This window comes from Mesoplodon densirostris, chromosome 2, assembly GCF_025265405.1.
Source record: "Mesoplodon densirostris isolate mMesDen1 chromosome 2, mMesDen1 primary haplotype, whole genome shotgun sequence".
Classification (NCBI taxonomy): Eukaryota; Metazoa; Chordata; class Mammalia; order Artiodactyla; family Ziphiidae; genus Mesoplodon; species Mesoplodon densirostris.
In genome coordinates this window covers 111,876,232-111,900,579 of record NC_082662.1, presented here as the reverse complement: position 1 = coordinate 111,900,579, position 24,348 = coordinate 111,876,232, and the positions used below count along the sequence as shown (strand labels likewise).

The window sequence follows — 24,348 nt, the reverse complement described above, 5'->3', positions numbered from 1 at the left end:
ATGGAAATATGACACAGCCAATCACTATACGTGCCACAGGAAGGAGCCATTCTATGTGGTAAGCAGTATATTATTTTGACCCCCTGTGACACACAGGAAAGTAATTAAAGTGTAGTTAGTCCCCCAGAGGCAGCCTGTAAAAAACAGACAATAAAGTCCCATAACTGCAAGCAGTAGGAGACACTTCTCAATTCTGTAGGTTAAAACACAATGGCTACATGTTCACAGAAAGGTTAAAATAAAAAAAGTTTTGCCAAGGATGTGGAAGAGATGGAATTCTCATGCATTGCTTATGGGAGCATAAAGCAAAAACAATCCGGCAGTTTCTTATAATGTGAAACATACACACATTTACTATATGACCTAGCAATTCCACTCCTACGTATCTACCCAAGAGAAATGAAAACATGTTCATACAAACAATTATAGTTGAATGTTCATTGAAGCTTTATTCATCATAGTCCAAAACTGAAAACAGCCAAATGTCTATCAAGAGGTAAACAGGGCCTCCCTGGTGGCGCAAGTGGTTGAGAGTCCGCCTGCCGATGCAGGGGATACGGGTTCGTGCCCCGGTCTGGGAGGATCCCATATGCCGCGGAGCGGCTGGGCCCGTGGGCCATGGCTGCTGAGCCTGCGCGTCCGGAGCCTGCGCTCCGCAACGGGGGAGGCCACAGCAGTGAGAGGCCCGCATACCGCAAAAAAAAAAAAAAAAAAAAAAAAAGAGGTAAACAGATAAACCGTGGCACATTCATGCCACAGAGTATTACTCAGCAATAAAAAGGACCAAACTACTGATGTCCACAATATGGATGAATCTCAAAAAAACACTGAGCAAAGAAGAGAGAAAAGAGTCTGTTTGATTTGATTTCATTTATTTGAAGTTCCGAATAGACAAAACTATTCTATAGTGATAATTATCAGATCAGTGGTTGTCTGTCAGGGAGGGGGCGGGGGTAGGGGGTACAACAGACACAAGGAAGCTTTCTGAAGTAATATATGTGCTCTATATCTTGATTGGGGTGGTAGTTAAGCGGATCTATACTTTTCTCAGATTTAAAACTCTCAAAATGTGTGCCCTTGACTGTATGTAAATTAAACCTCAATAAAGTTGATCTTAAAATAAAATTATATAATATCCTCATTTATAAATGTAAAATAGTAGTCTATCATCAGAGTGAAACAGCCCCTATTCTACTTTTAGATTACTCTGAATTTTTTTTTTGCTGTTATTGACAATGTTGTTATGAAGATCCTAATAGATGAATCTCCACACATTATCTGCAGTAGAAAATTGTTTAATGGATAAAACACACCCTTTTCCTTCACCTCCCATATCTTTGTGGAAAATAAGCTAAGCCTTCAATACTTTCACGTCTTACAAGCCTATTTCAACAAAATAATGAAGAGAAAATTAAGCCAGAGCTAGTTTTACCCCTACTACTGCTTTGGCCTTTTGTCTTAACCTCCTAAAAACAACAGGACACATATTTCAAGCCTAGTGTAGTTAAGAACGTCAGCAACAGATGATTATAAAGTTAAGCCAGAGAGCAACAGCATCTCTGTCTAGTTTATTAAAGCCATAATGTGAGAAACATCAAACTCACTCAACACTTGATTAATACTATTATATTACATTATAAATATAATTGATCTTTTTTAGGAGTCCTAGAATCCCCTTGTTAGATTTTTAAGCATTCAAGGCTGTAAAGCATTTTCTTCTCACAGAGTATTTGAAAAAGAATTTGTCCAGCCAAATAGCTAACATTAGAAGAACTTTTAATGACATTGAAGTACATCAAGCAAATGAACTTACAACTCAAAAAATATTTATGAAGACTATATGCAAACATGGAAAAGTCCTTATAGTATGTAAAATGCAAAAAACAAAGACTATAAATATTGTTTGTTTGAGGTTTTTTGCATTTAAAATATAAAAATATCATCCATTGTGATCTTATGAGCACATAAGATATTCCTGCCCCCAAATAGACACAGTATGTAAACTATGAAAATAGCTAAGTTAGGGTAACTATGGAACTATGGGTAATTTTTAAAACTTAACATAGCTTTTCTATCTTTTCAATTACACAAAGCTTTTTAAACAAACTCCCTATCTTCTCTGCAATATATTTTCTTGGAAACTGGGTGAAGATCTTACAAGTTGGAGAAAAACAGTCCCCTGACTCATCAAAAGAACGGCACTTCCTTTGACTTTTCACTGGTTCATTGCCCAGTTGTTGAGTACATCTATACTAGACACTAGACTATAAAAACAAGGAACTACTCTACTGAAATGTAAAGACATGTCCTTTTAAATTTTGCAGTTAAATCGTCTGGCTGGCTTAGGTTGACTCCTTTTCATCCACCTCTGCCTCTCTGATAACTTAACTTAGGCAAACAATCAAGTCACATAACTGACTAATTGTCTTAGCAATCATGCTGTACTTTGCCCTTACACTCTGGAGATAAGGGATTCAGATATGCATAAGCAAAAAAAATAGCCAAAGGAAGTCAAGCTTGACCGTGTCTGTACCAAAGTACAATGCCAGGCCACTAAATATGAAGAACTTTTTGGAATTCTGTTTCAGAAATAATAACATTTTAGAACACCTAATTTACTGACAGGACAAGAGAAGTACAACTAGAGAAAGTAAATGGTCAAAGGTTTCTAAAATGCTTGCGTTTTTTCTAATCTGGTTAACAATTTTAAAAGCACAAAACTATTATCTCAATTACTCTTAATGTTAACTTATGTGGAAAATGAGACGATGACTACATAAACAGGTAAAATCCTTTTGGAAAGCAATTTCACTGGTAACATGCATCTAAAGTCATAAAAATGTTCATGTTCTTTCAACCCAAAATGGCCTTACTGAGAATTTATCCTAAGGAAATCATCAAAATATGAGCTCCATGAGGGCAAGAACTTTACAGTGGCATGTAGACCATTCTCAAGTATTTGTTGAAAGAAATGAAATAATCCTGAACACAGAAAAAGCAAGGTACAAGTATGTTCATTATTTAGGTTGTTTCCAAATTTCTGTTCTTATAAAAAGTCAGCAATAGGGGGAAATGAATGGTAAAGAAAATCATAGCAAAACAACTTAACTATAAAGCAATCATTTAAAATTGTAAATATGAAGAACAAAATAATCTATAAATATGTTTGGGCCAATGTTATGTTAAGAAGTGGATTATAAAAATGCAACTTCTAAAAGATAACATAGGAGAAAATCTAGTGATGGGTATGACAATGAGATTTTAGACCACAAAAATGTGATCCATGAAAGACAAAATTGCTAAGATGAATTTTATAAAAATTAAAAACTTCTGCTCTGTGAAAGACACTGTTAAGAAAAACAAGTCACAGACTGGTAAAAAATATTTGGAAAACACATATTTGATAAAGGACTTGTATCCAAAATATAAAAGAACCTTAAAACTTAAAACTCAACAATAAGAAAACAAGCCAGTTAAAAATGGGCAGGGACTTCCCTGGTGGTCCAGTGGTTAAGACTCTGCGCTCCCAATGCAGGGGGCCCGAGTTCTAACCCTGGTCGGGGAACTAAGATCCCACATACCACAACTAAGCCCGAGTTCTGCAACTACTGAGCCTGTGTGCTCTAGAACCCATGAGCCTCAACTAGAGAAGCCCATGTGCCACAAGGAAGACCCAGCACAGCCAAAATAAATAAATAAATAGATAGATAAAATTTTCTAATGTATTAAAAAATGGGCAAAAGATCTGAACAGACACCTCACTAAAGAAGAAATACAGATGGTAAATAAGCATATAAAAGTTACTCAACATCACTCATCATTGGAGAACTGCAAATACTATTAAATACCTATTTGATTGGTTAAAAAAACAATAATATCAAATGCTGGTGAAGATGTGGACCAACAGCAATTCATTCAATGGTAGAGCCACTTTGGAAGACAGTTTGACAGTTTCGTAAAAAGCTAAACATAGTCTTACCGTAAGATCCAGCAATCACACTCCTAGGTATTTACCCAATTGAGTTGACAACTTATATTCACACAAAAACCTGCACACAGATGTTTACAGCAGCTTTATTCATAATTGCCAAAAACTGGAAGCAACCAAGATGCCCTTTATAAGTGAACGGATAAACAAAAGTGGTACATCTAGACAATGGAATATTATTCAGCTATAAAAAGAAATGAGCTCTCAAGCCACAAAAAGACACGCGGGAATCTTAAATGCATATTGCTAAGGGAAAGAAGCCAATCTGAAAAGGCTACATATTGTATGATTCCAATTAATTATATGACATTCCAGAAAAGGCAAAGATCAGTGTGCTGCCAGGGGCTTGGAGGGAGGGGAGGGATGAATAAGTGAAGCACAGGGGATTTTTAGGGCAGTGAAACTATTCCGTATGATACTGTAACACTGCATACATGAGAGGATGCACTTGTCAAAACCTACAGAACTTTACCACACAAAGAGTACACCTTAACATATGCAACTTTTTCTTAAATCAGTAGGTTCAGAGAATTCCAGGCTATAACAAGAGAATCTAACTGTATTTCAAATCTATTTCAAAAAACCTCATGGAAGCGGGTAGGCGGGAAAAGGTACAGACCTAAGTAACTGGAAATGAATGAATTCTGTAAGATTAAAGGCCAAAGGGACTGCACATAAGTACTGTATTCTAGTCAATAAAGTTGTTTCCCGCAGGGATACAGGTTAACAATTCTGGTATTACTATACATGTATACTGGAATTGGAAAATTAAGTAAATAAATGGTGGACGTAGGGAGCCAAGTTTCTCACTGTTGGAGTGGAAATGTACAAATCAGCAAGGGGAGGGGGATAAAACATCCATATGGTAATGAAGAAAAGCTAGAGACATCATTAAGAACTCATGTTTAACTTAATATAGATACAGATGGTTACATATAGAAATATTTATAGATATGTGTATATACAGGGGTTAATAAACACATATATTTCTTTGCTCTGACAGCTGAGAGGACCTGAAAGAAAGTACACCCTCTTAGCAAGAACCATACCTAATGCCTAGATCTTGGTTTCTAATAACATTCTCCAGTAAAAAGAACCAGTGGCTCTTGGAGAAATGGCTGATTCTAGGACTGGGGCAGGAAACATACAAGATGAGCCTGGAGCACTGTGTAGTACCAGAAAGTAAGGAAGTGCTCAAAAACAAAACAAAACAAAAAAACACACATTGATGAGAGTATGGTAGAAGGGCACAGAAGCCAACTGAAAGAGCTACCAATGGCCAATTCTGGAACAACTGCAGCAACAAAATAAAGTGGCAGTATCAGATTATACAACCCAAAGTATAAAATAAATATCCATGAGCCCTTACTGATATAAATAAATGACAGGTAAATTAATAGACAGGGGAGAAGAGACATTCTTCTCCTATGCAGAATTCCAAATAAATTACACAGTTACTACATACTAAAGGAGAAAAGCATAACTTCCCACTCCTTAAGTGTGGGCTGCATATAGTGACTGCTATCCAAAGGGTACAGTATGAAAAGGGGGGAGAGGAGGAGGAGAATAACTTTAAAGTCGAGAAACCTGGCAAATACTACTTTAGCCAGATGATCAAGGTCAATATCAACAGTCATAAATCATGATGATAGTATGTACAGTTGATATGAACTGATGAAAATGATACTTTACCTCCATGACTGTCCTCCCCAAATCACCAAAACTCCAATCTAATCATGAAAAAAAATCAGACAAATTCTAATAGTCAGGCATACTATACCTGACCAGTACTCCTCAAAAGTGTCAAGGTCATCAAAAACAAGGAAAGACTGAGAAAATGTCACAGCCAATATGAGCCTAAGGAGACATGACAACTAAATGTAATGTGGTATCTTGGATGGGATCCCGGAATAGAAAGACATTAGGTAAAAACTAATGAAATCAGAATAAACTATGGGCTTCAGTTGGTAATAATGTATCAACATTGGTTCATTTATTTTAACAAATGTTAAACATGTAACAAATAACCATACTTATATAAGAGGAGAAACTGTATGGTGGGAGTGGGGGATGTATATATGGAAACTCTACACTATCTGTTCAATTTTTCTGTAAATCTAAAACTATTCTAGAAAATGGTCTATTAATTCTAAAAATTAGATCACAAATTATATGTAACAGTATGACTTCATAACAAATATACATTTAAAAAGGACAGGCAAAATACAAAAAGTAGTGTTAGGATGATAAGATGATGGGTGATTTTTTTTTCCTCAGTCTCCAAATTTTCTAACATTACTAACACATTACTTTTATAATTTAAAAAATGAATTTTATACCACTAAACACCTACTAGAATGACCAAAATCCAAAACACTGACAACACCAAATGCCGACGAGGATATGGCTTAACAGGAACTCTCATTCATTGCTGGTGGAAATGCAAAAGGGTATACTTTGGAAGACAGTTTGGTGGCTTCTTATAAAAATAACATACTCTTATCTTACCACCTGGATCCAGCAATTATGCTCTTTGGAGTCAAAAACTTTTGTCCACACAAAAACCTGCACACAGACGTTTATAAGCAGCTTTATTCATAATTACCAAAACTTGGAAGCAACCAAGATGTCCTTCAGTTGAGGAATGTATAAACTGTGGTAGATCCAGAAGACAATGGAATATTATTCATCACTAGAAAGAAATGAGCTATCAAGCCATAAAAAGACATGAAGGACACTTAAATGTATATTACTAGGTGAAAGAAGACAAGGCTACATACTATATATGATTCAAACTGTATGATAATCTGGAAGAGGCAAAACTATGGAGACAGTAAAAAGATCAGTAGTTGCCAGGGCTTAGGGGGAGAGAGGAATGAATTAGCAGAGCATAGAGGATTTTTAGGGCAGTGAAACTACTCTGTATACTACAATGGCAGATGCTGTTATTACAAATTTGTCCAAACCCATAGAATATACAATACCAAGAGTGAACCCTAAAATAAACTATGGACTCTAAGTGACAATGATGTGTCAATGTAGGCTCATCAATTCTAACAAATGTACCTCTCTGGTGGGGGATGTTTATAATGGTGGAGGCTATGCATTCTATGGAGAGCCCTAATTCACAAAACCTTACCAAAGCCTTTTTTAAGTATCAAAAGCAAAATTCAATATTTATACCAATATTTTAAAGCACCTACATCTAAAAATTTAATGCTGGGCAAAAGAGAGTACTAATAACAATAAAGTATGGCCCTGGCAGGGTTGAGAAACTGAGAGGTATGTCAATCAGCATCTAGTCTTCCCAAAGAGGGAAAAAAGAATCAATAACTTGTCAAATAAGCTGCTCACCATCACTGGGACTTTTTACCCTTGGCTGGGTGTTCTATTCACAAAGAATGCTGCCTGAGGCAGGAAAAGTACAAATAAGCATCATCTGTCTTTCGACCATAATACCTCCAGCCACAAGTAACAAGGGTTTACTACTTGGGAAGGAGTAATAGATTCCTCAAACCTTCTAGTTCCAAGGCAATCAGGAAACAAATGTAATCTACACAGGTAGACTTATTTCTAAATAAATGAATCTTGTCATTCAATAAAAAAAGTATAATAAGGCTTAAGGCTTTAAGGTATTTTAAAAATCAATATAAAATTATAATGAAGCTATTCAGAAGAAAAGTTCATTTGTTATCTGATAATTACCTGTAAGGCCAATGTAACAACTTGACACCAAGAATAAAAACAAACTTGTTCATTTCCCTCCTAATAAAATACAAAATTCTAGTCTTAGAATTTTAAAACAGCCTCCTATATTAAAATTACTAAGGCTTTGGATCTGTGCTCCACATGGCCAGGACACAACTAGTTTACACCTTTTATCCTAGCATAATTAATGGGCCCCTTTCATTTTCAAGTGTCTTGGTCTGGACAATAAACTATACAGTCCTCCTAGTTTTAGTACATTTTGTGTCTGGAAGACTCCTGTGAATATGCACATAGTCTCTAGGCACTTGCATTACTAGTTTAGATAACTAAGGGCAGAAAAGTACTTATGGCGGCTTGGAGGAATTGCTCTAAATTTGTTCATCCCATTGTGGTGAGGCAGGACAGGGGAGGTTAGGGAGGAGGAATAAGAATCAGGTCAACTGGGCTTAAGAAATAACCTAAGGCGAGCTTCCCTGGTGGCGCAGTGGTTGAGAGTCCGCCTGCCGATGCAGGGGACACGGGTTCGTGCCCCGATCCCGGAGGATCCCACGTGCCGCGGAGCGGCTGGGCCCGCGAGCCATGGCTGCGGAACCTGTGTGTCCGGAGCCTGTGCTCCGCAACGGGAGAGGCCACAGCAGTGAGAGGCCCGCGTACAGCAAAAAAAAAAAAAAAAAGAAATAACCTAAGGCTGCCACTTTCTCCACCACACCTAAAATTCCTTAGTGCAAAGACTACATGTCATTCAGCTTCCTATCCCCAGTGTCTAATATTGTATGTGTCATGTAGTAAGCACTCATTAAAATTTTTCCCTGAGTGAATGAAAAAAAATTATTAAGATTAGCACATAAACTCAATACTGGTTTTCCTTCATGCACTTCCATAATTTCATTCCTTATTTTTAACTTTTATACTGGTTTCACTATTTAAAGGGAACTACTAAAAATATTATGCAAGCTCTACATTTTTCAAGCCTTAATATTATTAATATTTTGTTTTCTATTATGAGTAGCAATAAAAATAATGGTTAAGAGTAAAAGATGACATTCAATTATGTAAGCAATTCCAAAGTGAGGCTATGTTTTCTTTTACTGAAATATACTGAAAATAAAAGTAAATTGTTTTTATTAATTTTTAAAAAAATAAACACTGATTCCAAGGATAGCAAAATGAAGTAAGAAGAAGGAATAAGAAATAAACATGTTGACATTTAAAAAGCAGCCTTTATTTTATGTTAATTCTGGGAATAATCTATAATAATTATATCGTTTCATCTCATTAAAACTAAATAAATGCACCACACTTGGTTAAAAAATTTAAGCACAATGGGTTTCCTCACATAACAGAGGCTAAGTATTACCAGTAAAGTCTTAAAGAAATTTCCAATACTAAAGCTATAAAAGTATACATTTATCTTGTTTGGATAAGATTTTTTTGTTTGCTTACTTTTCAACTTTTGTCTTTAAAAACTTGATCAGCATATAACAACTCTATGGTTCAATTTAAATGTAAAGCTGGATGTGAAAATAGGTTACTTCTTCACACTGCGGGATAATGAATGCTAGATAAAGGTAAGAAAGTTGCTAATAGCCATAGTGGTTTCCCTAACCTGACTAACTCATTCTCCTCCTATCTACCCTATTTCTCAGGCCCCCTCAATCAGTTATTCACCAGCAAAACAAACATGATCAGTCCTAAAGCATTTCTCAACACCAACTCAGGCTTTGAGATCTGCTATAATTTGAACCATTGCCTAACGGCCAATTTAAACGCAACTCCCCAATGTTTTTAGTTTGGTGTACAGTGAAAGTTAATTAAAGAATAAAATCTACTTGCTTTATCAACAACCTTAGTTTGCAACTCAGGTAAATTACCAAAGAAGGAATCTTAATATTTTAAAGTTCTATTTCACTACTATTTCTGAATTACCACATAATGCAATTAAAAACATGATTCTTCATGTGATCTGGTAAGTCTGTTCTGTGGTGACAAACTGCACCCTGAATCCCAACACCCATTTCCTAAATATTCTATTAGTCTCCAGAGGTACTGTATTTGAGTGTGAGAAGTGTAAATCTATCACTACTACTGAAAAAACAGTTCAAAATATCTTCGTCTATGTAAGAAGCCCTTAGAAATGAATAACAAGAGAGATACTTTTTAAGTGATATGGCCCTTCAGCAATCAAATACCATCCTTTAACCCAAATTAAATTTGCACAATTTCTTTTGGAAGCTGAGGAACACAGACGACAGTACAGTTTTTGTTAAGCTGTAGTCTATTTCAGCATATTGAATAAGAAGAAAGTTACAGTAAGACCTTTTCCAAATCAGCAACATAAAGGATAATTTGGTAGGCCAGGGAAATCTAAAATAATCTATTAGCACACAATTCAGAAAGGGAAACTTTAGTGTCACATTTCCTTGGATTCAAAACACCAGGTAAAGAGAACAAAACTCATTGTCATTTCTAAGAAAAGAGATGCAAGTTACGTACCTTCAGAAAACAGATCCAAAAAATAGTTTTTAACCCTACCAGAATCAAAATGATCGTAATTTTGGGTAAAAAGAATTAAGTAACCTGCATGGTACATTCAGTAGACAAACTACACACTTTATAAATTACAAACGTTATCATGATTAAACTGATCAGCAAAAGAAGTGGAAGAAGTTTCCAAAACTTTCACAGAGGTCATCACATCTCCAAATATTAAGTTAATCAACCTCCCAATTTTCAAAACATACTAAATAAATATAACTAAAACTAGATAGGCCCACAGATATAAAAGTTCTGTTGGGGGCAGGGGGTTGGAGGGGAGAGAGAGAGCTTCCTGGTTAATCGCACTGAATAGTTCTGTAAGAGTAATCAGCCTCTTCGAAGCAGCTGGGAGAAAATCCACACAAGCAGCTGACTCTGCAGACTGCTCTGTACTTTTCCAAAGAGAAGTAAACTAATTACTTGTGTTTCAAGTCCACAGAATACACAGACCTGTCGTTCTAGTCTCGCTCTGAGGTCTGACACAAGAATCTGCAATTCAGATAGCTTAAGCAAAAACCATTTTTTTAAAAGATGTTTTCATAACAACGGAAGTTCATTAAAGGAAGTACACATAAGAGTACTCAAATGCAGTACCTTACTCTGCAACTTTAATACCTTGCAGATAGGTGTATTTCCTCAACTATATGAAAACCTTATTAGTTAGCAGGGAGCAATAAATAATAAACAAAAAAGACTACACACATACTACCTAGCATTTGACTGATACCATATCACAAAATCTAATTCTGAAGTACCCCTCACATTACTGACAGGAGAAATTCACTGTATGGTCACTACCAATTCCTAACCTTATCTGGGGCTTCCCTGGTGGCGCAGTGGTTAAGAATCTACCTGTCTGGGCCTCCCTGGTGGCGCAGTGGTTAAGAGTCCGCCTGCCGATGCAGGGGATACGGGTTCGTGCCCCGGTCTGGGAGGATCCCATATGCCGCGGAGCGGCTGGGCCCGTGAGCCATGGCCGCTGGGCCTGCGCGTCCGGAGCCTGTGCTCCGCAACGGGAGAGGCCACAACAGTGAGAGGCCCGCATACCGCAAAAAGAAAAAAGAAAAAAAAAAAAAAAAAAAAAAAAAAAAAGAATCTACCTGTCAATGCAGGGGATGCAGGTTCAAGCCCTGGTCCGGAAAGATCCCACATGCCGCAGAGCAACTAAGCCAATGCACCACAACTACTAAGCCTGCACTCTAGAGCCCGCGATCCACAACTACTGAGCCGGCGTGCTGCAACTACTAAAGCCCACACACCTAGAGCCCGTGCTCCGAAACAAGAGAAGCCACTGCAATGAGAAGCCCGCGCACCACAACGAAGACCAGCCCCCCCACTCGCCATAACTAGAGAAAGCCCGCGTGCAGCAACGAAGACCCAACACAGCCAAATAAATAAATAAATAAACAAACTTATTTGAAGGATCTTTGTAAGAATTTTCATTTTGAAGGTAGACTGCAGGTATAAATCTTAGTACTATACATATTAAGTTCCCTGTCTGTCTTCAGTCCCACTCAACTCCCAGCAACACGCTGTATGCCAAAATAAAAGATTTAAGTTAAAGGAGGCATCTTCAAATCAGAGTACAGCTAAAACAGAACATCTGTAGGGCAGAGCTCAAGTGGACCTACAGCATGTAGGATCAAACTTACCAACTGTAAACACAATAGTAAGTACAGTCATATAAAACATAAGAGAAAGAGAAACAGATATTTGAGAAGCTGAACTGTGCTGTGAGTAAAATACATATACAAGTTAAAGGCAACCAGCTCATCACCAGCTGCTCCCAGCTCTGGGCATTGGAGCTTAGTTGTCTTTAGTTCCCTTCTTTATATAGTACAAGACAGCCCAAGAGAGTAGATGCTCTGAAATTCTTCTAACAGTGATTTTCCTCTTTGGCCTTGGAAATGTTATTCAACCTCTTCAGGTAAATAATTAAATAAAAACTAAATCTCAGGGAGTCCTGGGTATTAATGCACATACAACGATATTCTGACCTCAAAAACAGAATAACATCCAAACTTTTTAGCACGGCAATCAAAACCCCATTTGATCTAACCTGAAGCACAGGTGTCTATAAACAAACAGCAACTTTAGATTCCTTGTTATCCTAAGATCCTCCCTTTGGTCACACAGTTACCTCAGCCTATAAAATCCTTCCCCCTCTTCTGCCTACTAAAATTATACCTGTCCTTCAATCACAGTTTAAAAGCCTTCTATGACCTATCCACCCACCAATCTTCCAATCTTCTCAAGCATATTCACTCTTCTTACCTCTAAACTCCACTGTGTTTTTCATTTATCTCCATTATTTCATTTTGCTTTACATACAGTAAATTGTTTACATGCACCTTCCCCACTGCACTGTAAGTTTCCCAAGGGCAGGGATGCAGGGACTCTGTGACTCATACAAGCCTAACAGTACTTTACACATAGTTTGTGCTTAATTGTGGTACCAGGCTGAACATGAGGTGATATCAGCCAACATCATAAAACTGACACCCTAAATCACTGTTTTTCAAACCGTGGATTACAACCTAATGAGTCATGAAATTAATGCAGTGGGCCACCATCAGCATTCAAAAAACAAAACAAAAAAACCAAAATACTGACGGACTAAAAAATACCAGAGTGCATGATACTAGTAAACACAGTTTTGTGAAACTTGTTTCAGGTGGGTTTTTTTTTAACTGGGTGTAATACAAAATCTAGGAGTTTCAATTTTTTAAAAAATGGTTTTAAACTGCCTGAATTTCTTTTTTCCAAATGTGGGCCTGGAATTGCGCCACCCATACACTGGCTCTTACTAGACTGCCTACGTGAAGCACAGAAACCATCTCTATAGCTGACAGTCGAAGAACAGAATGACCCTAACTGGCACTAACCTAAACCACCACAAAACCCTTTGTGCTAGCAATGTCAGCATCTAACAATGAACTTACCACAGATCACGCTCCCAAAGCTCCGCGCAGTGACCATAAATCGTAAATGTTTGCTTGTCAACTGAGCCTCTTTGCTTATCTACCAGATCATAGGAATTATTCCCAACGGGACTTATCTAAAAAAACAATTATCATTTAGAGTGCAGTAATAAACCCTCTTCTGAAACAAACTGGAAAAGTGGTGGCTGGAAAAAGAACTGTTCTTCACAGTAACTTATATGACCCAAACAAATCTTCACGTTACTAACAAAAAATCTTTTCCTGGTCACAGCAATATTGCAGAAGACATTTCTGTGGGGAAGATAATGCTATTTTCAAATTTAGTTTTATTATTTTGCCGCCTCCACTACCTATGGAATTAAAAGTATTTCTTGGGGTTGCAATTACGATCGTCATGCTCTCTTCACTGATAACCAATAAAGATAGCAACAAATAAGGGCAAAGAATGCCTATTTTGGTCCCCTGTCTTCTACCCAATTTAACAATAAGAGAGACAGGGTAAATAAAGATATAACAGTTACATTTCAAAATCATAGAACCAAAGTTCAACTGCTATCCAACTTCATGAGGATATGACTTTAAGAATTTTAAGTGAACTCAGTCAAGAATAGTTGACTATTAACAGTCAAGAGTAGCTGAGAAAACAAAGAAATGGAAAATACATTGGATTTAGTTTCCAAAGACCTGGGTTTAATTCTGGTTAACATTCATTAGTGCAACTCCCAGTTTCCTCTCTTATGAAACAGGGATAATACTCATACATTCATTCAGCAAGCGTTTATGGAAGAGTACTTTCTATGTACCGCTAGATATTTAGCTACGGAAACAGCATAGACATAGTCCCTGCCACCAAGGAGCTTATATTTTCCCTATCTCACAAGGCTCTTGTGAAGATCAAATGTAAAAACACTGTGCAAACTGTAACACTATACAAATTGCAAAGTAATATAATAATAATTATTATTATTAACTTGTTCTACCTCTTAACCCTCACCTTTATTACAAGAGCTTATCAAGATTCAATAAAGTGTGGATGATTAGATACAACAGTTAGTCCACTATCTACTGAACTGATTTTCCTAAGGGCTGGGATTTCAAGAGCCTAACAAATCACTTTGTTCATATAGTCTTAGCTAATAACTCTCTACATAATCAGGACAATAAAATGAACTGAGAATTAAAGGCTTGTAGTTTCACTCCAGGTATGGGGTGGGTATGTTGGCTGCATTACCCACACCTGGCCAGGGAGTAAAAAATAAAGATTTCTAGACCCCGTGCAAGACCTACTGAATCATAACCTTTAAAGGGTGAGCCTGAGAATCCATACTTTTGACAAACACACCCAGTGATTCTCACGCTCACTAAAGCTTGAGAATCACTGCCGTAAAAACTTCCTTTGATCAATAACCATGATTTCAAACACCATTTACAAAACCTACCTGGAAAATCTAAGCCAAATAGAATTCAGCTACAACTGAGAAAGCAGATCCTAAAAAGGTACTTTTTTAACTCATAAAAATACTTCGTGTGGCCCCAACCTCTTTTTAGTCAATTTTCAAATTTTCACATAAAATTAAAAAAAAACAAAAAAAGAATGCCCATGACATATTTATACGTTTTGAAAATAAATTATCACTAAACAAATATATATGCACACACAAACATCTTTTTCTTATGGTTTAACTTTAATACAGAAAAGTTATATTATCTTGTAGCTATCAAGAAGTAAGGTGAGACTTCCCTGGTGGTGCAGTGGTTAAGAATCACCTGCCAATGCAGGGGACGTGGGTTCGAGCCCTGGTCCGGGAAGATCCCACTTGCCATGGAGCAACTAAGCCCGTGAGCCACAACTACTGAGCCTGTGTTCTAGAGCCCACGAGCCACAACTACTGAAGCCCACGCACCTAGAGCTCGTGCTCCGCAACAAGAGAAGCCACCGCAATGAGAAGCCCGCGCACCACAACGTAGAGTAGCCCCCACTCGCCGCAACTAGAGAAAGCCCACGCGTGGCAACGAAGACCCAACGCAGCCAAAAATAAAATTAATTAAATTTTTTTTAAAAAGAAAAGAAGTAAGGCATATACTCTCTGCCTAGCATAAATATATCATGATATTGAACGCTTACAAGCCAACCTTAGGGTCCATGCTTACTGAAGACCATATTATCCAAACACCAAAGAGACAAAACAAACTAGCCAACAGACAAACCTAATCTCTCAAAAACAGACAGTACAATATCCATATCCACTGCACACTTAAACCCTCCTAAGGGCATCTCTCAAGAAATCAATCAAGAGCCCTTGAAACTATCTTAACCTTAAGAAAATCACCTGAAGTCTAATATTACTTCACATGCTATATGATTAGTGCAAAGACATATTTATTTTGGTTCTATTTGTTGAAAGCATCCTTCACTCACTAGTCTCCAAGTGTATACACATCAAAGGGAAGACACTCAATATATGTTACACTGGAAAAATTACAAGGTGGAGACTAACATTGCCATTCAAGAAAACTTTCCATCTGCAGTAAAATTCAGAGCCCAGAAGGCTTGTTCATACTCCAGTACCAAGCCCTGCAACATGACTCTTTCCCTAACCAGTGAGAATCTAGTCAGTTTTGAAGGGAGAAAGGACAAACCAAACCATATTGAATTTAATTAATGACTTCTCCAAGATTCAGTTAGGACAAGGCCTTGGTAAGCAGCCTTTAAAGAAATGCACAGAAATAATGCTCTTTTTTGTCCAAGCTTCTATTCTCGTAAACCTCATCTGTTCTTTCAAACCTCTATCAGTTGTCCAAACTACTACAATATATGAAAATTGGAATAAAATAATTTGCATATTGGAGGAAAGTGTCTAAAATAGGGAAAAGTCTTAATCAACAATTATCTGTTTAAGGAGGTCCAGACATCCACCTACAACTCGACACAAACTACATCTACACAATAATAATCTACCTATGCCTACTCTGACCCTACTTGGCACTTCATCAACATGCAAAGCTTACCTGGGACAACAGAGAGGTTAATTTAAGGAACCTGGGTGAGAGACAGAAAAAAGTGTTGCCTAAAGAATGCTTTAGGAAAATTAGCATCAACTTAACCAAGATCAAAACAAGGAGCAGATACAGATATCCCTCAAGAACAATGTCTGTTTGGTCTCTGTTTTCCTCCTCTCACTTGAAAACCTAAGGAGAAGATGTAGACTTTGGAAGAAGGGAAGGAAAGAGAAAGAAACTGTAGAGTTGAGAACCCAAACCATTTACCACCTATCTTACAACTATCACTATTTTCACTATAGTAGCAGAGAAACTTCAAAGAATTTGGAAATCAAAATACAGTTGGAAGGTGAGAATCCAATGCCAGGGAGATGTCCAATCATCACAACATTCCAGAAAAAGGTTCTCTAAGCAAAGAGTGCTCTTTTTGCCCCGCCCACTAAAAGAGAGAAAGTTGTCTACTCATCACCACTAAAATGTAATGTCTTTTCTCTAGAAGAAGAAATGGGTCTAGATTGCAAGCTGGGCCTGTAGCAAGTCCTTCTATCTATCTAGGGAATCATCTGAGGTCTCCTTTACAGGACCTAGTTTATATCTGGACTCCGCTGCAAAAACCACAGCACTCTACTCCAGTAGAGTAAATGATTTAGAACTTTATGATACATTTATAATTTTAAATAAATACTTCAGTTTTAAATTTAAAAATAAACAGCTGGATACAAAGGTAACTTCCAAAGGGAAAGGAAAAGGACAATTCCAAGAGCTTCTATCAGAAGGAAACATCAGCCACAGATTTTGAATTATCTAGAAAGAAAAGAATTAGGTGCCCAGATACAAAGCAAAAGGTCACTACTGCATTCGGTATCTGAATGCCCTAACACCCCAAAAATTAAGAATATATTGCCAGAGTACCAGAAAAGTCATAGGACATTAACAGAAAAAAGAACGCATCTATTTACAGGAAGGACAGAGGAAAGGTATAATAGCTTGAAACACTTACTTTGGTGAACTACTCTTTCTTGAGGTGGAGGGTAAGAGGAAACAGAATGAATGGATACCATACAGTAAGAATGGCAAGGATAAGGGTAAGAGGCATAAGCTGAATAAGAAGGGACAGACTACTCTATAGGTCCTTCAAACTACTTATCCCCTTGAAACCTTGATCAAACCTACTGTATAAACCTACTGCTCTACTAGAGGAAAGACTGAAGGTTATGGAAATTATGGTTAAAATAACATTTATAATAATGAGAGAGGGAATTCCCTGGCGGTCCAGTGGTTAGGATTCTGCGCTTTCACTGCGGTGGGCCTGGGTTTGATCCCTGGTGGAGGAACTAAGATCCCTCAAGCCGCGCAGAGCGGCCAAAAAGAGAGAGAGAAAGATTCATGAGGGCAAATCCTAGCACTGAAAGAGAGGGCAAAAGTGTGAAAAAAGAATATATAAGATAGAGTCAGTAAGCAGGAGAGAGATACAGGATTGAAGACTGCTGAGGAGAATGGAGACAATGAGAGCACACACCACCTACCAGTCAATCGGCAATCACTATACAAATCTTAATACAAAGTATAAAAACACAAATGTAACACCTGGATTAAAGGAGTAGGAGGAGGTCTGCAAAGAAACTGCAAGACAGGGCAGCACCCTGCCAGAGCTTTAAGGTATTCGGTGAGGAAGTAAGGATGAAGGAATATGAAGCGGGAGGGACTGCAGCAAGGAAAGAGGATGGGTTTCAACATGAAGGAGCCTAAAAAGAGAAAGAAGGGAAAACAACCTCAGAGAGAAAGAATAGGATCAAGTCAAGCATGATATCACAAGAGAACAGACTAGAAGAGAGAATGAAAACGGCATGCCCTGAAAAAGTGGGGAGGTCAAAGACCCAAAAGGGGCTGTAGTTTGGGGGAAGTAGGAGCTAAGGAGAGCTCTACCATAAACCCGACTAAAAAGAAATATGAGTATGGTGCAGGAGTGAAGACAGGGGCCAGGACAAGGATGCTCTCAGAGCGATGTGGTGATGGAGACACTAGATTCAAAATCCTGGTGTGATAAGGGGACTACTGTGAAGAGAAACTATCGTGTCAAAGACGACACCACCATCAAAAAAAAAAAAAAAAAAAAGCAAGGGTCAGAAAAGAAGGTATTCTCAGAGTATGAATACAAAAAAGAGGGGAGGAAAGGGATACACGGTAGGACAGAAAAATATAGGGAGTGCTTAACCATAAGGAGAGGGTAACTAAGGAAAGAAAAAGAAGTGCAGCGTGGAGGGATGATGTTTCCGGAAGAAAAGTAGGAGCCGACCAAAGGTCCTGCCTATTTGGTTTAGAGGGCAGAAGGGACGGTCCACGGGGGCTAAAAGGAGTGGTGGAGAACAAGAAACTATGATGCTCAAGATGAGAACTTGGGGCGGACACACAGTGGCTGGGTCAGAAAAGGAGATGCTGTCAGTCAGAAGCAGAAAGAGGTTCAACAAGAGGAAAGCAAGGGGCACCGAGGAGCAGAAAGCAGCATGCCAAAGGGGAAGGCAAGGGGGCAGAAAAGCCAAAGCAATGGGGGCAGGGGTAAAAGCAGTAGGGGCGCTGGGACACTGGAGATTACAGGGAGGGTACGGGGGTCCCAGAAACCCAGGGTGTGGGGAGGTAGAAGGGCCAACCTCCATGGAGGGACGGGGGGCCGGTTCGGGGGTTGAGGGGAGGTGCGGCCTGAGGGTGACAGGGGTAGAGGGGAAATGCAGGGACAGACAGAGGGGAAGGGGTGGGGCGGCGGGCAGCCCCGATACTCACACCTCCAGAATGCGGTCCCCCTTGCGCACCCCGGCCCGGTCGGCCGCCCCCCCGGGCAGCACGGCGCTCACATGCTGCAGCGGCGCGTACAGCTCCCCGTTGATGCTCCGCAGTTGCCCGCCCTCGCTCACTTGGCCCCGCACGTTGAAGCCGTAGCCAGACTCGGACTTGACGATGCGCACGACCCGCGGGCCGCCGCCTCCCCCGCCGCCGTTCCCGGCGCAGTGGAGCCCAGACCCCCCACCGCCGCCGCCGCCGCCACCTCCGTTCCTGTGAGGGGCTGAGGGGTGAATCCCTTCCCCGTCCTCATCCGCCATCTTGCGAGCGAGCAAGCCGTACTCCCACCACCCTACGCCTCCACTCCCTCCGCGCGTGCTCGGCCTTCTCAGCAGCCGCGCGACCCCCGGCGCGCGCGCCCGCTCCGCCGACGGCGGGACCCGAGTCGGCCACGGAGCTGCCGGCGCGGGTAAAGGGGAGACAGGGGGCGGGGGGAAAGAGGACGGTTTAGACGCCGTGAAGCCTCCTGGGAGTTGTAGTTTCTGAATGGTGGGGGCGGGGAGAGGGCTGGGCCCGGGCCGGAGCTGAGGTTATATGACGCAATTTGGGCGCAAAGCCTGCTGGGGGTTGTAGTTCACCTTTCAAGCTCTTCTCAGGGGTGTCCTTTTGGATGGTGAGCAGGTAACCCAGCCTGGAGTGGAGGTGACAGATTCATCTACTGACGTGGAGCATATTTTATTTTTCTTTCATTTCATAACCTTTAGAAAACAATAATATTAGGACAACTTGATGTTTGTGATTCAACATAGTCTTAAATTATTTTGCTCGTTTGCTCAGTACCTTATGTGTCTACATCCTTTTTTTTTTTTCAGTCCCTGCGGGCTCGCAGGCGGAATCTTAGTTCCCTGACCAGGGATGGAATCGGCGCCCCACCCCCACCCACTCAGTGGAAGCGGGAGTCTTAACCACTGGACCACCAGGGAAGTCCCTATATACGTTATTTTACTGAATGACCCCAACAATCGTGTGAGACAACTGGGTCATGAATTTGCTTCTCTATTTCACGTTTTGGGAAACTGAACCAAAGTCATCCAGCTGTTAAGTAACAGGAACTAAGGCCCAGTTATTTTTGCGCAAGTTTCTTTTCATATATTGCAACTACATAAAAACTTGCCCCATCTATGTAAAAAAGCATATGTAGAGGAAACTATATGGTCTCAGTGATTTAGACCTGGATATTAGAGTGGCCAAGTAATAATTTCAATTGAGCAATGATTTTGTTTTTTAAGTTTTAAAATATCCATATTTTTTTTCTTATTGAAGTATAGGTATAGATATTATGTAAGTTTCAGGTATACAACATAGTGATTTACAATTTTTTATTTTTTTATTAATTTTTTTTTTTTTTTTGCGGTACGCGGGCCTCTCCCTGTTGTGGCCTCTCCCATTGCAGAGCACAGGCTCCGGACGCGCAGGCTCAGCGTCCATGGCTCACGGGCCTAGCCGCTCCACGGCATGTGGGATCTTCCCGAACCGGGGCACGAACCCGTGTCCCCTGCATCGGCAGGCGGACTCTCAACCACTGCACCACCAGGGAAGCCCGTGATTCACAATTTTTTAAGATTATACTCCATTTATAGTTATTATAAAATATTGGCTATATTCCCTGTGCTGCACAATATATCCTTGTAGCTTATTTACTTTATACACAGTAGTTTGTACCTCTTAATCCCCTACCCCTATCACGCTCCTCCCCCCTTCCCTCTCCCCACTGGTAACAACTAGTTTGTTTTCTGTAACTGAGAGTCTGTTTCTTCTTTGTTATATTCACTACTTTGATTTATTTCTTAGACTCCACGTATAAATGATAATATACAGTATTGAGCAGTGATTTTGAAGTTACCATTATTTCAAATTCATTTTGTTTCCCCCAACAACACAGTAGAGTTCTTTGCATATGGCAGCAATTGATGTTTTTTGGCTACCTACCCAAACACAAACTTGCAGATATTGTGCAGAATGCCTGGCAAAGGCAAGTAAGAAGAGCAAGAGCAAAAATAATGAAAAATAGCTTACTTGGGACTTCCCTGGTGGCGCAGTGGTTAAGAATCCGCCTGCCAATGCAGGGGACACAGGTTCGTGCCCTGGTCCAGGAAGATCCCACATGCCGCAGAGCAACTAAGCCCGTGCGCCACAACTACTGAGCCTACACTCTAGAGCCTGCGCCCCACAACTACTGAAGCCTGCGCGCCTAGATCCCGTACTCCGTAACAAGAGAAACCACCACAACGAAAAGCCCACATGCCACAATGAAGACCCAACGCAGCCAAAAATAAATAAATAAAATAAATAAATTTATTTTAAAAAATAGCTTACTTAAGCACTTAACTGCTCAAGTCTGGTATTTGATTTTACTCTACTGGCAGGCTAATGAATTAGTCTGTTACTGTTTCATGGATGCTGATAAAAGACACAGAATTCCTGGGTCAGAGACAAAGGACTTTTACTCGTGACATAGGGAGCAACTTGAGCTTCAGCCCCTTTGTATCAATTCCTGTTGGCCCCCCAAGTGCCACAGGGATGACATGAAGGGCTCAGATGAATGCTGTGCACTTGGTGGGCTTACACCACAGCTGGGGAACCTGCTGTTTTGTAGTAAGCAGTAAGCAAACCTGTTCTTTGTCCTGGAGGGAGAGTTTACTTCAATACTCACAGCTGCTAACTGTAAACAGAACCCTGAGAAATGACCCTGGTAAAAAGCGGTCAGGGGGCTTCCCTGGTGGCGCAGTGGTTGAGAGTCCGCCTGCAGATGCAGGGGACACAGGTTCGTGCCCCGGTTCGGGAAGATCCCACATGCCGCGGAGTGGCTAGGCCCGTGAGCCATAGCCGCTGAGCCTGCGCATCCGGAGCCTGTGATCCGCAATGGGAGAGGCCACAACAGTGAGAGGCCCGCGTACCGCAAAAAAAAAAAAAAAAAAAAAAAAAAAAAAAAAAAAAAAGCGGTCAGGGCTTTGCATTCTTGTCATACCCAGGAAGATGGGTAGAAGCATGAAAGACCCATGAAGGACTGTCTCTCTCAACGTAACTATGTGCCAAACACTACTCTAAGCACTTTTTTTTTTTTTTTTTTGGTTGCCTTGAGTCTTCCTTGCTGCGCACGGGCTTTCTGTAGTTGCGGCGAGTGGGAAATACTCTTCGTTGTGGTGTGCGGCCTTCTTATTGCGGTGGCTTCTCTTGTTGCAGAGCAGAGGCTCTAGGTGCACAGGCTTCAGTAGTTGTGGCTCGCAGGCTCTAGAGCTCAGGCTCAGCAGTTGTGGCGCACGGGCTTAGTTGCTCCACGGCATGTGGGATCTTCCCAGACCAGTGATCGAACCCGTGTCCCCTGCATTGTCAGGCGGATTCTTAACTACTGCACCCCCAGGGAAGTCCCCTCTCTCTTTTTTAAATCCCTGCAACAAATACACCTTCCAGTGACCCCATCTCCCCTTCAGTGAGTCACACGCTTGTGTAATACCCTCCCCTTGAGTGTGGGCAGGACCCGTGACTTGCTTCTAGGCAATAGAATATAGTGAAGATGATGATGTGTCACTCCCATGGTTACAGGTACATTATATAACATTCCTTCTTAGCTGACTAGGGTGAGAGTCTCTTGCTGGCCCTAAAGAAGAATGCTACCATGTTGTGAACCACTGGTGGAGAAGGCCCATGACAGGGAACTGCAGGAGCTTCTAGGAACTGACAGTTGCTCCGAGTGGACAGCAAGAAAATAGGGCCCTCGGTCCTAAGCCTGCAAGAAATTCTGCCAACAACCTCGTGAGCTTGGAGGAGGATTCTTGGCTCCACTAGGGAACATAGCCCAGCCAGTGCCTTGATTGCAGGCTTATGAGACCCTGCAGAGGACCCAGCTAAGCTGAACCCTAACTCATGGACCACAAAAGTTGTGAAGTAATAAATGTGTATTGTTTTAAGCTGCTAAATTTGTAGTAATCTGTTACAGGACAATAGATAATATAACTCCTATTGCATCTATTGTCAGTGCTACTCAGTTTAGATCAATTTAATACTTAGTTTAGCTTTACCTTTCCAATCTGAACATAAGCTTCTTGAAAACAAGGAACTTGTTACATGTGACTTGTCATACCCTCAGAGTGTATCAGAGTGAGAGGCACAAGAGAAGGAGCTCAACAAAGGTTGATAGAATGTTAGTCCAGGAAAGGACCATAAAGTGGCTAATAATACCTGCTGCATAGGGACATGGTGGGGACCAAATGAGAATATGTGGGAAACACCTAACATAATATTAATACTTAGCACAGAGCTATTATTAAGAGTACTAATAGGGAGGGAGACTCAGGAGGGAGAGGATATATGTATACACATAGCTGATTCACTTTGTTGTACAGCAGAAATTAACACAACATTGTAAAACAATTATAATCCAATAAAAAAATACTAATTAATATCACATCTAGCCCTATTCCCTCATTTTGCTGGTAAAGGAATAGCTCCCTCCACTATCACTCTTTGAAAAAGGAAGTAGATCCAGCAAAGTACAATGATTTTCAAAAGTCACTCAGCAGGGCTTCCCTGGTGGCGCAGTGGTTGAGAGTCCACTTGCCGACGCAGGGGACGCGGGTTTGTGCCCCAGTCCGGGAAGATCCCACATGTCGCGGAGTGGCTGGGCCCATGAGCCATGGCCGCTGAACCTGTGCGTCCAGAGCCTGTGCTCTGCAACGGGAGAGGCCACAACAGTGAGAGGCCCGCATACCACACACACACAAAAAAAAAAGTCACTCAGCAGATCAGTGGCCAGCACCCACCCCTAAGCAGAAAAATTAAATGGCATGAATGAGGAAATAAGGCATGCCATTTCCCAGGGAGTCATCAGTTGAAGAAAACAAAAAGAGGGTCCCTTTTTTAGGCCTTTGCAGTAATTCTGACTCTTCTTTCATTTTCCCTACCTTTCTGTACTTTTTTCTGTGAAGACCACATGAAAAATCACTTTTTTGGTAAACTGATTTAACTGATTTGCTAGAGTGATAAGACCTAGAGACTAGAGGGTTTATGAGTCAAGATTCCTTTAGTTGCAAGTGACAAACTCAATTCAAATTAGCTTAAACAAAAAAGAGAATTTATTGGTTCACACAGCTAAGGAGGACACTGGGTATTTCCTTAATTGTAGCTGTGTAACAAACCATCCCAAAGCTTAGTGGTTTAAAACCATCAATTTATTATTCTATTGGACTCTGTGGGTCAGGAATTCAGATAGGATACATAGGGATGACTTGTCTCTGCCCCTGCTTGATGCCTGGAGCCTCAGTTGGGAAGACAAAGGCTAGGGGTGACGATGGCTGGGTTTATCTGGAAATGTCTCATTTCTGGTGGTTGAGGTTGGCTGTC

At 40.3% G+C, this 24,348-nt stretch overlaps 1 protein-coding gene across 1 annotated transcript in view; it reads right to left on the bottom strand.

Annotated features, from left to right (window-relative positions):
* The window catches only part of SNX27 (sorting nexin 27), an 83,026-nt gene extending 63,601 nt beyond the window's left edge, over positions 1-19,425 (bottom strand). The window contains exon 1 of the mRNA XM_060090543.1: positions 18,952-19,425. Coding sequence (XP_059946526.1) covers positions 18,952-19,268 — 317 coding nt within the window. The 5' untranslated portion in view covers positions 19,269-19,425. The remainder of the gene's footprint in view (positions 1-18,951) is intronic.
* Between the last annotated feature and the right edge of the window lie 4,923 nt (positions 19,426-24,348).